The sequence below is a fragment of the Acipenser ruthenus genome, chromosome 25, assembly GCF_902713425.1.
Source record: "Acipenser ruthenus chromosome 25, fAciRut3.2 maternal haplotype, whole genome shotgun sequence".
In the NCBI taxonomy this organism is placed as follows: Eukaryota; Metazoa; Chordata; class Actinopteri; order Acipenseriformes; family Acipenseridae; genus Acipenser; species Acipenser ruthenus.
The window spans coordinates 16,828,712-16,845,090 of NC_081213.1; the positions used below are offsets into that span (position 1 = coordinate 16,828,712).

Genomic DNA, 16,379 nt, shown 5'->3' on the forward strand with positions numbered 1-16,379 from the left:
GAAGAGAATCTTTGGGTGCGGCAAAAAGCTTTGGTATGCAGCCTGCTCAGAAGATTTATGCGTGAAACCGAAAGTGAGGGTGCTAATGAGAGTCAAGGTCAACTACCACATGAGAGCCTTCTTCAGGAGGGAGCTCTCACTATTAGACAATTTTCCTAATTTTTAAACCTAGATTTACCTCGAAATTGTAATGATTCACCATGTATCCTTCTGCTGAGAAAAGTGTGAGGTTTTAAAAGGTCTTTATTGTGGAAACAGCAGAGAACAAAACAGTTTTGAATACAGCAACGAGTATAGTCTCTTCAGTGGCTTCAGGGGAGATGTTATTATCTTAGCCATGGCATCAGAGGAGATGTTTCTGAGCACTGCTCTGGCATCAGAGATGTAGGGGCTTCAGCGAGATGCTATGTCTGAGCTGGCATCAGTGTAGATGTAGTTTTCTGAGCACAGAGTGACAGCAACATACAGAATATGTATATGCACCAGATTTACAACCACAAAGCTTTACAACCACAACTACATTCAGAAAAAGCACGTAACAGTTAAACCCAAAACCATAACCCCCACCCCCTTTTCTCTTATCTCAGCTCTCAAAAAGAAACCCATTTGAATTGCTTCACTTTTCTCCCCCATGTCTCTTCACTATCTACTTCAAGAGCTGAGTGTCATATAATTCAACCAGCCATCTACCCCCTTTTACACACAAGACCTCATTGTATGACCTGTGATACATTCCAGAGCATGTGCTGAATTCATGCTGATTATAGCTAGCTATATGCAAGCCTTGTCTGAGATTTTAATACACTTTTAATTCAAAGCTTACAAACTTTACGTTTATTTTAATAGGGTGCAAATGTATATAGTCAAAGCTGAAGAAAGCAGAGGAAGATGTGTATATTCTTAGCTGGAACCCCAAACATTTCAACACAAACAGACTTTCAAAAATCTCTCATTATTTACCTTTTAAAAGACACAGAGAAATATTTAGAATGTATATAAAACCTTATAAAAGTTTCTGGAAAATAGTCCTTAAAATGCTCATAAAGGATCACATATTGTACATAATAACAGAAAACAAATGAATAACTCTGTTAAACAAATAAAGTTTTACATGTCGGAGTTGCTTATAGTTTATCCGGAAGCCCACTACAGCTGGAGGCTGACTGGCAAATGGTACTGAATAGTTTTCTAATGATGTTTTAACTTCTATAACTAAATTGCAGTTGAGAATCAAAATGCCTTCTGTTTTGATATTTCAGGAGTTAAGAATAATATAATGTCTATATACTGTAAGTGCAATATTTAAACTTAAAAGTGAACATAACATGGATAAATAATTCAGAATTTCATGGCCCACAGACTACTGGGTATCAGTCAAGCATAGTAAGATTCTAGTGTTCAAATGTTTCAGTCTCTTCTGCAGTTAGATCATGTTCTGGCGACTCTGTCCAGTCTCTGTGGTGCAGCTTCTATGCAAAGAAGAATACAATCAAGTTTGGTAGAGCCCAGCTTCTCAAGTCATAAAGAGTTGTGTATATGTATGGTAACATATAGGTTCTGTATAATGCAAGCTGACATCCACGAGATTTCAGAGTGGGGTGAAAATCAGCTTGTATCGTACAGCACCCTGTGCTATATCTTTTATCTTGTATAGTTAAATATATAAATAACTAAACAGTATATCAGTATCATTTATAACAAACAGTGGAGGTACTTATAGGCTTTTGATGCCATGGCAACTACACTCACTTTTTTCTATTTAAATCTATTCATGTTTTGTGATTTTCTACATAGTTAATAATGTAACAATCTAGTATTACTTTCTATTTTAAACCTTCAGGCATCATGCTATCGTTCTGTATTGTACATTATCTAACTGTATTTCTTCTAAAACTACAGATTATAGGTCATTCCTGTTACGGTATGCTAATGTGTTGATTCTGTATTCTTTTATATAATACTGTACATGTCTCTCCTACATAATTTATTTTACAGAAGCTCTCTGGGTCTTTTATGATTAAATATTCATCGTGTTCTCTGTTTATCCTCGGGTTTTATTTTTGATCACGTGATGTCCCTTTAAACATATTTTGAGCCGATTCGTTTTCTTAATCAAACAATAATTACTAAAGCAAGTTGTTTCTTTTTACCCTCATATCTTGATTGTGTTAACAAACGACGTGCATTGACCTCACCTGATTCTATTTGAACCTTCGTTCAGGCTCTAATCGCCGAATTTAGCTTATTATAATTTCCACTGCGTTAGTTTCTAGTAGGGCGTTGCTAATTTAAACAACCTGGTATTGAGTTAAGGCTTAACAACTATTAATTAAGGTTTAAAGGTAGGGAGATGGAAAATAAAAAACGAAAACTAGAAGCCTTATACATAATCGATACCATAATTATTACCTTATAACATGCGCTCTATTTTAGGAGAATACCACTGTGTGTAATAATACTGCATATGGGTAACGCATTATATAGATTAGGTGCGTAGTTTTCTATGCAGTTGTTTTCGTATGCAAATGTTGTGTGTTCCCATGCAACCCCTGGCTGCTCAATAATGTGTGTTGTGTACAGGGTGCACTTGACATTACGGTACAGATCAACCTGCATCAGTTACACTCCACATTCTAGATGACATGTGAAATGTTTCCAAGTGAAATCTCAGTGCTGGCTAGTATATATGGTTTTTTTTTCTGCTCACAAGCCATACATTTGTGAGCTTTTACCTTTTACTCCATGCTGAAAGTCGACTGCCCTCTGCAGGCGAGGGTGTGTTATTGTTCCTACTGCAATGCCTTCCCACACTTTTTGTTGGGCCTCAGTATTGCCCTGCTTCTTGTTTTTCAAAAACCTGCAAAAAAACAAAACCATTTTTATATAGTAACATTTGTTTTGTCTTAATGTCACAGTGTAGTGCTCAGAACAAAAACCCAGGGATATAATGTTTGTCTTTACAATCTAGACTTGCCCAGAGCATGGTTGTGAGTCAGCTTTCATTTGAATACAGCCCAAGATTCATGACCCAGGGTTTGTTAATGATAAATAGCAGTTACCTTTTCCAGCTTGGTAGCTAAACTACAAAGACTGGCTCTCTAGGAAGTACTGTTTGTTTGTGTTTTTGTCTTTTTGCTTTTGTAGTTACTGTGCTGGTAATTTTAATGTAATATTTATTGCTGGCACCTTGAAATTAAAGTTTATTTTAGTAATATGTCTGTGTTTCTATTAAGAGTGTCTTAAGTGTATGAAGAATACCATGTGCATTCCGTGTCAAGGTCTTGAAATTATGAGCGCAACTTGGATTCAGACTCAGAGATGACTTAACATGTTGAAAAGGATATTGTTTGATTACATACAGAAAAAAAGAGATGGTATGCAATGGGGTTTTAACACTTCCTACAGCGATCCTGTACCTGAGTAGCTCTGTGTTAGATTCCATTCTTGCAGGGATGCTCCCAGGTGACGTGTCGAGTGATGATCTCTTATGTTTCATGTGTTGAAATACCTGAGAAAGCAAAAACAAATCACACTATAACTACACTTTAGCTACACATTGGGTTATGCATGCTTAATTACAAAATGAACAATTTTGCATTGTATAGTGTAACTCACGGCATTAACACAAGTGGTTGTGTATTTACAATTTGTCTACTATGTAACCACACATGCAGTTACACTGTAGTTAGACATAATGTATAGCAAAAGCATTCTCTCCAGTAGCAAAATATCTGTGTATTGTAGGTTACTACTGGCTGATAAGTGTTGAGTTCTAGTGGTAAAAACATCATATTCCGGTCTATAGAGTTATTATTATTATTATTATTATTATTAGTATTATTATTATTATTTCCAGATCTCATTTTGGAATCTATTCAATGACAGAACGATTGGGTGAATCACACTGTTCCAAAGCTGATGCAGAGCTGTTTAAATTAGATTTAAATACTTTATTTTCCATACATTGCACTTGTTATATATAAATACAGAATACCCAATGCACCTTCATGGAGTGCTGTGGTTATCTCCCTCATCAGCAAGTAAACCACTCACTTACCCCTTGCAGTTCCATTCTCATTCGTGGATTAATGTTCCTCTATGACAATCTTAATTAATTTTGCCATAAACACCCATATTGAGTCTTTGAAATTCTCTATCCGTTATTATCTGGGAAAAGCTTGGTGCCTTCAATAAATTCACATATACCTGTAGTAACATATTGTTTAAAATTGTGAACTAAAATTATTATAATCAAAACAAAATGCACTTTTGAAGATTGGGCCGGTGTCATTTTCACCTTGTTACTGTAACTAGATCACCAGAGTTATATTATACCTCCGCCAGCTCCGGCAGCAGGTATCTCCAGGGTCCCTCCTGCCCATCAGAGTCATTCAGGTCTGGGAAGGATTTATTGGCGAGGAGGAGGCTGGTCCTGTTCTGGTATAGCTGAGAGGTTCTATACATCATGTTAACTTGCTGGCATTGTTGCATTCTCTGTTTATTCCAGGCCCTCTTGTTCCCAGTTTGACCCTGCACGTTCAAGTTACAGTGTTAAGATATGCCGTTTTCATACAGTAGAACACAAATACAATGAGCCATATTTTAACACAAGTGCGAAGTCAGCTCCCACTTTGTTTGCAAGGGATAAAAGTAGCAAGAAACAGCTCAGTTCAGTTGTAAATTATAAGTTGTAAATCTTCGTTCTTTCTTTCTAGGGCACTGTGGCAAAGTGCCCCGCCCCTGTGTGCATTTGTGTGTTCTGTGTTGTATGTATGGTGCGTATGTTAATGTTGGTGTATAGATTGGTACACGGGATATAAACGGGTCTGTGTTTCACGTGTGTTTAAATTGTATATTTGTATTTAGGCACGGGATTGCACATCACGCACGTGCATTTAAAATATAATATGTGAACACGGGGTTTCACGTAATGAATTCACGTGTTGGGATTCAAGTGAGTAATTAATTAGTAATTGAATCCCAGCACAACAGTATATATAGATGCACGTTTCTGTCACTCGGGGTTAGGTGTTCGGTGAGTGGAGAACGGGTTTGGAGACGGAGGTAATTGTAAATTGTAAACGTAAATAGTTAGAGTATCTGCTCACCGTGTTTGTTTGTCTGTGTAGTCCATTTTGTTTGTCTATTTATTTTGGCCTCAAGTGCCGTGTGCTGTGTTTTGTTGTTTCAAACCTTTTATTTTCTGTTCTGTTTATTAAATGCTGAGCGAAAGCATTCGCTCAGCTCCATCAAACCACAACTCTCTGTCTGTTTATTTCCTGCATCTGGTCTGACACCACCCACTCCGGCCGTCTTTGTGACACGTGGTGTCTTCGTGGGATAGCCGCGCCTCCAAGTGTCAGACCAGGAGGGGTCTGGATTAAAAAAAAAAAAAAAAAAAAAAGGATTACAAATATTGTTTTTGGGGGAAAAAAAAAAAAGTCAATGGCAGAAGACGCCATCAAACTGCGGGGCTGGTTCCTGGAGAATGCTGGGCTGGAGGCCCAGTCTCTGCCCATAGTCGTCCGGGCCCTGTGGATGATGGACAGTGAGAGATGGGAGGCATATCAGGAGGAACACACCCCAAACACCTTGGAGGAAGGTGTGGAGTTTGTCCTCAGCTACCTGGAGGCAACCATAAACGGAACAGCAGCCCAGGTAGCAGGACCATCAGCAGAGGAGTACCTGCTGTCCCCATCTCCACCAGCAGAGGGTGAGTACCTGCTGTCCCCATCTCCACCAGCAGAGGGTGAATGCCTGCTGGTTTTGCCTCCACAGCCCAAGCGGGAGGCAGAGACAGATAAAGAGGTGAAGGACAGGGAGGAGGAGTGCCGCCTAAGGGCCAGGCATCCACGGCGATGTAACAAGCCATCGCCGGGGTGCCTCCTCTGCGACCAGGATCACCTGTTCGCCCACTGTCCCTTCCGCAGTTATGGGGAGGAGCCTGAGCGTCCACAGCCCGAGCGGGAGGAGCCTGAGCGTCCACAGCCCGAGCGGGAGGAGCCTAAGCGTCCACAGCCCAAATGGGAGGAGCCTGAGCGTCCACAGCCCAAATGGGAGGAGCCCGAACGTCCTACGCCTGAGTGGGAGGAGCCCGAACGTCCTACGCCTGAGTGAGAGGAGCCCGAACGTCCTACGCCTGAGTGGGGGGAGCCCGAACGTCCACAGCCCAAGAGGGGGGAGTCGGTGCGTCCACAGCCCAAAAGGGAGGAGTCGGTGCGTCCACAGCCCAAAAGGGAGGAGTCGGTGCGTCCACAGCCCAAAGGGAGGCAAGTCGGGGCTTCCACAGCTCTGGGACCCAAGCCACCAGCAGAGGGAAAATGCCTGCTGGTTCAGCCCCAAGAGCCGGAAGGGGAGGAGTTACAGGCCCAACCCCCTGAAGATTTTTGGGGGGGAGAGGGGCAGGAGGCTGGTGTCACCCAGCAGCCTCTATTCATGCTGCTGAAGGCAGTACGGCGCGCACCAGCCCAGCCGCCACAGCGGAGGGAGCCAGCGCCGCCAGGAGCAGAGGAGCTGCCTCTGCCTCCGCCACCTCCACCGGCAGGAACAGAGCAGCAGGAGCTGCCTCTGGCTCCGCCACCTCCACCGGAAGGAGCAGAGGAGCAGGAGCTGCCTCTGCCTCCGCCACCTCCACCGCTTCCTCCACTAGGAGCAGAGGAGCAGGAGCTGCCTCTGCCTCCACCACCACCAGGAGCAGAGGAGCAGGAGCTGCCTCCGCCACCTCCACCGCTTCCTCCACTAGGAGCAGAGGAGCAGGAGCTGCCTCTGCCTCCACCACCACCAGGAGCAGAGGAGCTGGAGCTGCCTCTGCTTCCGCCACCGCCCGGAGCAGAGGAGCAGGAGCTGCCTCTGCTGCCCGTACCTCCACAGGGAGTACGGTGGCCAGAGCCCCAGAAAGGGGAGCTGCCGGCCACGAAGAAGGGGGACGAGGTCTGGAGACCACTTTCCCCAGCAGCAGTTTCGCTGCAGGAATTCTTGTGGCCGGAGCCCCACAGGAGGGAGCTGCCGGCTACGAAGAAGGGGGAGGTCGGGGGACCACCTGCCCCCGCAGCTTTTTCGCTGCAGGACGGGACCAGCATGCTGTCAGCCATGCCACTACCGGCAGGGGAGCTGACAGCATTTCCAGACATGGGCCCACTGAAGCCTCCCTTCCCAGCCCGAGACTTTGGCCTGGACTGCTGGGTATTTAAGGGGGGAGGTGGCCGTTGAGGCCATGTGTGCTGCGCACAAGGGGGGGTATATGTGGCAAAGTGCCCCGCCCCTGTGTGCATTTGTGTGTTCTGTGTTGTATGTATGGTGCGTATGTTAATGTTGGTGTATAGATTGGTACACGGGATATAAACGGGTCTGTGTTTCACGTGTGTTTAAATTGTATATTTGTATTTAGGCACGGGATTGCACATCACGCACGTGCATTTAAAATATAATATGTGAACACGGGGTTTCACGTAATGAATTCACGTGCTGGGATTCAAGTGAGTAATTAATTAGTAATTGAATCCCAGCACAACAGTATATATAGATGCACGTTTCTGTCACTCGGGGTTAGGTGTTCGGTGAGTGGAGAACGGGTTTGGAGACGGAGGTAATTGTAAATTGTAAACGTAAATAGTTAGAGTATCTGTTCACCGTGTTTGTTTGTCTGTGTAGTCCGTTTTGTTTGTCTATTTATTTTGGCCTCAAGTGCCGTGTGCTGTGTTTTGTTGTTTCAAACCTTTTATTTTCTGTTCTGTTTATTAAATGCTGAGCGAAAGCATTCGCTCAGCTCCATCAAACCACAACTCTCTGTCTGTTTATTTCCTGCATCTGGTCTGACGCCACCCACTCCGGCCGTCTTTGTGACAGGCACTAATGGTGTTAAAGGGTTATTGGGTACATACGTTTGCTTATTTGGGCCCTGATGGATAACACATTTGTATTGTGTTTTTCATATGGAAATGTGTCAGTTTAACATGTGAGCCAATTCTCCTGCTGTTCGGCTCAAACTGGGATACCTGATCGGCAGTGGAGTCAGTCAACAAGGGAATGCACTGGCTTAGAGACCATTTTTGCTAATGGGTAGGTTTGGGTAACTGGGAAGATATGTATTTAATTGGTCTTACCTGGGTGTTCATTGTCCACTCATTGTCCATCTTCATCAGTTGGAGTTTGGACTGCTCTCGAAGAACCATCCACAGCGCCTCTGCACTCACCTGATCTGATAATGGCAATGTGCACTCTGCAGGTTGGCTGGCTTTAAAATCATGTAGTCTATATTCTATAGAAAATTACTTCTCTTTGCCGCTTAACTTTGCATGATGTACAATCATTTTGTTTGTCTGTGTTAACGTGCTTTGACTATTAGTTCAGAAGCTGCTTTTCCATTCATGTTGCCTTCTATTGACATAATGTAGGCTAGATCAGCCAAGGTGTCTTAATATTAGTAAGTGCCAGCACCATCGCGTGCACAGCTGTGTATTGCCAGAAATACATAAGAAAATTTGAACCAAAGTGGCTGATTATTGGCTGGTTTCACAAACCAGGATTAGAACTAATCTAGGATTACCTTACCTAAAGTAATATTAGGTATTACAAGATGAATGATAATCGGAGTCTGTGAAACCGGCCACTTGGGACACATGTTTGACGTAATAAAAACATATGAAAAGCAACTGTGGAATGCTCCCTTGGGTAACATTCCGAAGAAAGGTTGAAAGAACTGAATCTATTAAGCCTGGAACAAAGGAGTTGACATAGTTACAGTAACCCAAACCAATACTTTAAGCGCAGTACAGAAACCAAGACCAGAGGACATTAAGTAGAGATAGACTTAGGACAGAGGGAAGGACACTACTTCACACAGAGTGGTCAGGGTACAGAATGGGCTACCTAGTCATGTTGTTGAGGCAGAAACACTTGGATCCTTTCAGAACCAGCTTGAGAGAGTTCTTAGATCAATCAGCTACTAGAAACTGGGTGAGTTTAAATGGCCTCCTCTCATTCGTAAATATTCTTATGTTCTTAAGAGATGCCTACAAAATGGTGGTTATCCAAATGAGCTTTGGTGGACACAGCTGTGAGACACAGTAAGTGTCCTGACACATCATTTAAGGAAGAAAGTGTTTCATTCTACCTCCCATCTCCTCCAGTACTCTCTGAACCCAAGGGCTTGCTGCTGTCCTCAGAGGGGGGGTTAGGAAATATTCAGCAGTCTCTCGTCCAAACAGCCTTCAGAGGGAAGAAATAGAAGATAGAAGGTCCAATCAGACAAACATGCAAAACTAAAGCACACATTGCTTTAGGAACGGAATGGAACTTATATTTAAATGACATCATCTGCACAGGATATCAAAGTATTTACCAACACTACTTAAACAACTAAATCAGCTGCTGAAGTGCAGGCATCTCTGGAGTGGGGTTGGATGAAACACCAAAGCCAACACACAGCCAACACACAGCCATGAAAACTATTAGGATATAGAGATCAACACTGGGTAATTATCTCAGAAACTCGACATTTCAGTTTGTTTTCACAGGATCATAAGAGGTGAAAATCACACCATATCAAACCACAAAAGCACACAGATCAGGCACTTGATCACACAGAGTGGGGTGTGTATGTGATGGATTGCTAACGTGTGTTGCTGCTGACTAATTAGGATCCTTCAAGAAACTGGTTGATGTTCTGGGATCAGTTAGCCAATTGGCTTCTCATGTTAATTTTTTGTATCTTCTTATGTTTTCATTTATGTGTCTCAACCACTATGCAAAAAGGAGTCAGGCTCGCCTGCTGTGACGGGGTACTCCCCCGTCTTTATGATCATGGTTGGGACTGGCAGGGAGGGGGTTAAAATTCCTCCCTGCCAGGAAAACATGTGAGAATGTGGCTGGAGCCCTAATTGACTAATTAGCAATTATTGAATAATTGGGCTCCAGCCACAGGGAATAAAAGCCAGGGGAGAGGCCCTGGCTAGGGGAGAGAGGAGAAAGAGAGTTCCAGAAGAGGAGTGTTTTGTTTGTGCTGTGTCTTTGTAAGTTTTTGGTTCCAGTGAAGGCAACGCCCAGCCTGGAAACTTTATTTTGTAAGTTTTTGTTTTGTGTTTGTATTTTGTGTTTGAAACCTTTTTATTTGGCCCTTGTGCTGGTTTATTTTGTATTTTTGTTTATTAAAAACTTTATTATTTTTGAACTTTAAAACTGTCTCTGAGTCTCAAACCTCGTCCATCCTGTCACATTTGGTGTCAGAAACGGGAGAGCGCCACCTGGAGGCTCAGAGCAGTAATTTTTTTTTTTTTTTTCTTGAATTTTGGGAGTTTTTTTTTTTGGAAAATGGGGAAGAGCAGACAGCGGCAAAGGCAGGAGAAGCAGCAGCCGAAGAAATGTAGGCTGCTGCAACAACAGCCACCCCAGCTGGAGGACCCAGCCAGTCTTTTCCCCTGGTGCTCTTGGTGCGGGAAGGTGGATCACCGGTGGAGGTCCTGTCCAGATGGGCCACCAGCTGACTGGTGTGGGCGCTGTGAGGTAGATGGCCACAACTGGGCAGGATGCCCCCACAATCGGGACCAGGAGCAGCTGCAAACCCCGTCCTCGGCAGCCACCCCACCACTTCCTACATCACCGCCTTCACCACCATCCCAGGAAATATGGGACTGGTTGATGCACCCTGAGGCGGACCTCTTCCACGACCTCCCCATAGTTATCAACACGCTGTGGCGTCGAGATGGGGGGAGGTGGGAAAAGTGGGAGGAACAGCATCACCCGGCGTCCTTCGCAGAGCTGGCCCTGATGGTCGTTAATTACCTGGCGGTGGATATGGGAGACGCCCCAATCATTCCAATAAAGAAGGTGGAGCTGTCGTCCCGAGAGCCAGAGAGGGGTGAGCTGTCGTCCCGAGAGCCAGAGAGGGGTGAGCCGCTGTCCCGAGAGCCAGAAGGGGAGGAGCCGCTGTCCCGAGGGCCAGAATGGGAGGAGCCGCTGTCCCGAGAGCCAGAAGGGGAGGAGCCGCTGTCCCGAGAGCCAGAAGGGAAGGAGCCGGCGTCCCGAGGGCCAGAAGGGGAGGAGCTGCCGTCCCGAGAGCCAGAAGGGGAGGAGCTGCTGTCCCGAGAGCCAGAAGGGGAGGAGCTGCCGTCCCGAGAGCCAGAAGGGGAGGAGCTGCCGTCCCGAGAGCCAGAAGGGGACGAGCTGCCGTTCCCGCCTCCGCCAGCAGAGGGAGACGAGCTGCCGGTCCCGCCTCCGCCAGCAGAGGGAGGCGAGCTGCCGGTCCCGCCTCCGCCAGCAGAGGGAGACGAGCTGCCGTTCCCGCCTCCGCCAGCAGAGGGAGACGAGTTGCTGTTTCCGCCTCCGCCAGCAGAGGGAGACGAGTTGCCGTTTCCGCCTCCGCCAGCAGAGGGAGACGAGTTGCCGTTCCCGCCTCCGCCACTAGAGGGAGACGAGCCGCCGTTCCCGCCTCCGCCAGCAGAGGGAGACGAGCCGCCGTTCCCGCCTCCGCCAGCAGAGGGAGACGAGCCGCCGTTCCCGCCTCCGCCAGCAGAGGGAGACGAGCCGCCGTTCCCGCCTCCGCCAGCAGAGGGAGCCGAGCCGCCGTTCCCGCCTCCGCCAGCAGAGGGAGCCGGGCCGCCGTTCCCGCCTCCGCCACCAGAGGGAGCCGGGCCGCCGTTCCCGCCTCCGCCACCAGAGGGAGCCGGGCCGCCGTTCCCGCCTCCGCCACCAGAGGGAGCCGGGCCGCCGTTCCCGCCTCCGCCACCAGAGGGAGCCGGGCCGCCGTTCCCGCCTCCGCCACCAGAGGGAGCCGGGCCGCCGTTCCCGCCTCCGCCACCAGAGGGAGCCGGGCCGCCGTTCCCGCCTCCGCCACCAGAGGGAGCCGGGCCGCCGTTCCCGTCTCCGCCTCCCGAGGGTCCGCTGCTGCTGCCGTCGCCTCCCGAGGGTCCGCTGCTGCTGCCGTCGCCTCCCGAGGGTCCGCTGCTGCTGCCGTCGCCTGGGGTTGCCAGGGATCCTGCTTCGCCTGGGGTCGCTACACTATAGCCGGAGCCCCACGGAGGGGAGTTGCTGGCCATGAAGAGGGGGAGGGAGGTCAGGAGACCAGCTCCCCCAGCTGCACTTTCGCGGCAAGATGGTGTGTGGCCGGAGCCCCAGAAGAGGGAGCTGCTGGCCACGAAGAATTGGGTGGTGCCGGACGTCCCACCATGGCCACCCCCATGGACTGTGCTTCCCCCTCTTCCGGGACTGAGACTGAGGGGGGAGGTGGCCATTTAGGCCATGTTGTGCTTGGCACAAGGGGGGGGATATGTGACGGGGTACTGCCCCGTCTTTATGATCATGGTTGGGACTGGCAGGGAGGGGGTTAAAATTCCTCCCTGCCAGGAAAACATGTGAGAATGTGGCTGGAGCCCTAATTGACTAATTAGCAATTATTGAATAATTGGGCTCCAGCCACAGGGAATAAAAGCCAGGGGAGAGGCCCTGGCTAGGGGAGAGAGGAGAAAGAGAGTTCCAGAAGAGGAGTGTTTTGTTTGTGCTGTGTCTTTGTAAGTTTTTGGTTCCAGTGAAGGCAACGCCCAGCCTGGAAACTTTATTTTGTAAGTTTTTGTTTTGTGTTTGTATTTTGTGTTTGAAACCTTTTTATTTGGCCCTTGTGCTGGTTTATTTTGTATTTTTGTTTATTAAAAACTTTATTATTTTGAACTTTATACTGTCTCTGAGTCTCAAACCTCGGTCCATCCTGTCACACCTGCATTCGCTGAGCTTTTAACCTCACCAGACTGGCGGGTGGGAGAATTTGTAATGGCAGTGCATCACACAACACAGCCTGTTACATGTGCAACATTGATTTCTCCCATAGATCTACTTTTACCATCAACGCATGCTGCACCTGTATAAGTGCTTGTGGAATTCCTCCTGTGGCCCTGGCTCTGCCTCCTCATGCACGGTGCCACTCGGGCTGAGCCCCTGTGTGAGTCCTTGCTGCCAGCATGGATTGGCTGTGGGCTCTGGCAGCTGGTGATGCATGGCAAGCTGTGATTCCAGACGAAAAACCATACAAACCAGAGCAGAAAAATTAAATCATGAAATTGTCTTGAGAACTATACAAAACAATACAACATACTTTCTATTACTACTACTACCACTACTATGACTACTCCTACTACTTTCAAAGAGGAGTCATCCATGTGTTCACTCTTTCATGTTCAAAATGTTTATATTTCAAGACTCTCTTTATACCATAAATAAACCCCAAGATACAGTACTGTGCAAAAGTTTTAGGCAGGTGTGAAAAAATGCTGTAAAGTAAGAATGCTTTCAAAAATAGACATGTTAATAGATTATATTTATCAGTTAACTAAATGCAAAGTGAGTGAACAGAAGAAAAATCTAAATCAAATCCATATTTGGTGTGACCACCCTTTGCCTTCAAAACAGCATCAATTCTTCTAGGTACACTTGCACAAAGTCAGGGATTTTGTAGGCATATAGTCAGGTGTATGATTAAACAATTATACCAAACAGGTGCTAATGATCATCAATTCAATATGTAGGTTGAAACACAATCATTAACTAAAACAGAAACAGCTGGGTAGGAGGAATAAAACTGGGTGAGGAACAGCCAAACTCAGCTAACAAGGTGAGGTTGCTGAAGACAGTTTACTGTCAAAAGTCATACACCATGGCAAGACTGAGCACAGCAACAAGACACAAGGTAGTTATACTGCATCAGCAAGGTCTCTCCCAGGCAGAAATTTCAAGGCAGACAGGGGTTTCCAGATGTGCTGTCCAAGCTCTTTTGAAGAAGCACAAAGAAACGGGCAACGTTGAGGACCGTAGACACAGTGGTCGGCCAAGGAAACTTACTGCAGCAGATGAAAGACACATCATGCTTACTTCCCTTCGCAATCGGAAGATGTCCAGCAGTGCCATCAGCTCAGAATTGGCAGAAAACAGTGGGACCCTGGTACACCCATCTACTGTCCGGAGAAGTCTGGTCAGAAGTGGCCTTCATGGAAGACTTGCGGCCAAAAAGCCATACCTCCGACGTGGAAACAAGGCCAAGCGAGTCAACTATGCACGAAAACACAGGAACTGGGGTGCAGAAAAATGGCAGCAGGTGCTCTGGACTGATGAGTCAAAATTTGAAATATTTGGCTGTAGCAGAAGGCAGTTTGTTCACCGAAGGGCTGGAGAGCGGTACACGAATGAGTGTCTGCAGGCAACAGTGAAGCATGGTGGAGGTTCCTTGCAAGTTTGAGGCTGCATTTCTGCAAATGGAGTTGGGGATTTGGTCAGAATTAATGGTCTCCTCAATGCTGAGAAGTACAGGCAGATACTTATCCATCATGCAATACCATCAGGGAGGCATCTGATTGGCCCCAAATTTATTCTGCAGCATGACAACAACCCCAAACATACAGCGAAAGTCATGAAGAACTATCTTCAGCGTAAAGAAGAACAAGGAGTCCTGGAAGTGATGGTATGGCCCCCACAGAGCCCTGATCTCAACATCATCGAGTCTGTCTGGGATTATATGAAGAGAGAGAAGCAACTGAGGCTGCCTAAATCCACAGAAGAACTGTGGTTAGTTCTCCAAGATGTTTGGGCCAACATACCTGCCGAGTTCCTTCAAAAACTGTGGGCAAGTGTACCTAGAAGAATTGATGCTGTTTTGAAGGCAAAGGGTGGTCACACCAAATATTGATTTGATGTAGATTTTTCTTCTGTTCACTCACTTTGCATTTTGTTAATTGATAAATATAAACTATTAACATGTCTATTTTTGAAAGCATTCTTACTTTACAGCATTTTTTCACACCTGCCTAAAACTTTTGCACAGTACTGTATATTTGTATAATAGTTCAAAAATGAACTGTTATTTATATTTCTACTAAATTCATAACAAATAATGTATGTATATTTTACACAAAATACACTGTAATGAAATGAGATCCCATAAAACTGTATCTTATATTCAACGACTCGGCGACACACTTGTTAATGTTTTCTGTGGTGATTTTTTTTGGTTTGTTTGTTAGTATCCTCTGTAACTGCATGTAATACTGTGTCATAATAAAATATTCCCCCCAAAGTAATCTCTTTTTACTGTCCTTGCTACCACTTACCTTTAAAAACCCAGACAGCAGATAGTATGACAAATGTTCACCTTGCTGGAATCAGTACAGGGTTCCCGTGCAGAGATGTTTCTGCTAAATATACTCCTTCTGGTTTGGGCTTTGCGGTGGTGTTCTGTGGAATTTATGAGAGAGGGTTGCTTGGCTGCAGATAGTGGAATCCTATAATTGAAAACCTGTCCTTGTGGGTTGGTATCAGTGGGCTGGGAGGCAGTGTGTGGGACTGTTCCATTATTTGTTTAGTGATTTACTAGATGCTCTTGTTAATTTTAAACAGAGTCAAAGGAGCCGGCAGGGGTTTATAATCATTAACAAAATATAATAAAGAAGCCATCTTCTTAACAGTTAGCAGTAAGAGGCAATTACAGTATAGCTTTTGAGTATTTTGAAAGGATCAGCTTTCATTTTTGCTAAGCCTTTGGAATTCTCAAAAACAGTGGATATGTATGCTTTAGAATTTAATAAATCAGATTTTTATTAAAGTATTTGCAACTAACAAAACTAATGCCATACTGTCATGCACCTGTCGTGCATTCCTAGCTACACAGGTCTCAAATGTGTAGTTTGGAAAGAACCACATGTTGTAGCAAACATGTATTTACATTTTAAACCATAATATAATATAACATCAAGTACAGGCTGTAGTTTTAGAACTCAAGCCCTAAGTGTGCATTTTAAATCCTGCAGTATATGAAATAGCTGAAGGGTCTGCTTACCTGCAGTTGTTAGAAAGTACGCTCTGTGCCGAAGCTCACAATGTTTTCTCCGATTGATGCAAGACCTTTCAGCACAACCGATTTCAAATGGTGCTAGAAACTAGAGCTGACTCTGAACACCAGAGGAAATCAGTCGTCCTTGGAAAGGATCAGAGTCACAGGACACGATGGGCTGATCATTTAATATAGGCACTGAAAAAAAGATCAGAAATATTTGTCAGAAAAGCAGTAATACCTGCATTGTACGTGGGACCCGTCTTAATATTGCGGAGATAAAATGAAAAACAATTGTACTACCAGATTTTCTGTATTGGTTGTAAATGGATCATATTTTGACGTGCCACTGCACTGGTCATTAAAATAATTGATTTGCAGATGAAACAGAAACGCTCGATTGTTCGAAGTCTGCACTGGTAAGCATGTATTTCTAACTGATCAATAAACACATCGAAAAATATATTTTGTTAAAGTTGTTTTTCTGCTTAATGTGAATGAATGTGTGATTAAAGTTAAAATGTGAACACAATTTTGCCAATTGGTACCAGTTAACAAAGCACCCCTTAAAATA

The 16,379-nt window shown here is 45.4% G+C and overlaps 1 protein-coding gene across 5 annotated transcripts; it reads right to left on the minus strand.

Moving 5' to 3' along the window:
- Window positions 1–232: 232 nt before the first annotated feature.
- LOC131701579 (loricrin-like) lies at window positions 233–15,873 on the minus strand. 5 transcript variants are annotated; one of them, XM_059000328.1, is made up of 8 exons: window positions 15,087–15,542; window positions 12,848–12,990; window positions 9,113–9,207; window positions 8,103–8,197; window positions 4,336–4,530; window positions 3,417–3,508; window positions 2,733–2,857; window positions 233–1,469 (listed from the first exon to the last, which is right to left on the minus strand). In XM_059000328.1, exons 2-8 carry the CDS (start codon window positions 12,982–12,984, stop codon window positions 1,429–1,431), a joined length of 780 nt encoding a protein of 259 aa, XP_058856311.1. In that variant the 5' UTR covers window positions 12,985–12,990; window positions 15,087–15,542; the 3' UTR covers window positions 233–1,428. The 5 variants fall into 5 exon arrangements, with proteins under 5 accessions (XP_058856311.1, XP_058856310.1, XP_058856308.1 ...); XM_059000327.1 differs by lacking the exon at window positions 15,087–15,542 and having other exon boundaries at window positions 12,848–13,088; XM_059000325.1 differs by lacking the exons at window positions 233–1,469; window positions 2,733–2,857; window positions 3,417–3,508; window positions 4,336–4,530 and adding an exon at window positions 15,812–15,873 and having other exon boundaries at window positions 6,166–9,207; window positions 15,087–15,210.
- Window positions 15,874–16,379: the final 506 nt, after the last annotated feature.

Bases quoted from the DNA above. Each gene is read 5' to 3' on its own strand.
- LOC131701579 (XM_059000325.1), bottom strand. From the start codon at position 7,271: ATGCACACAGGGGCGGGGCACTTTGCCACATATACCCCCCCTTGTGCG.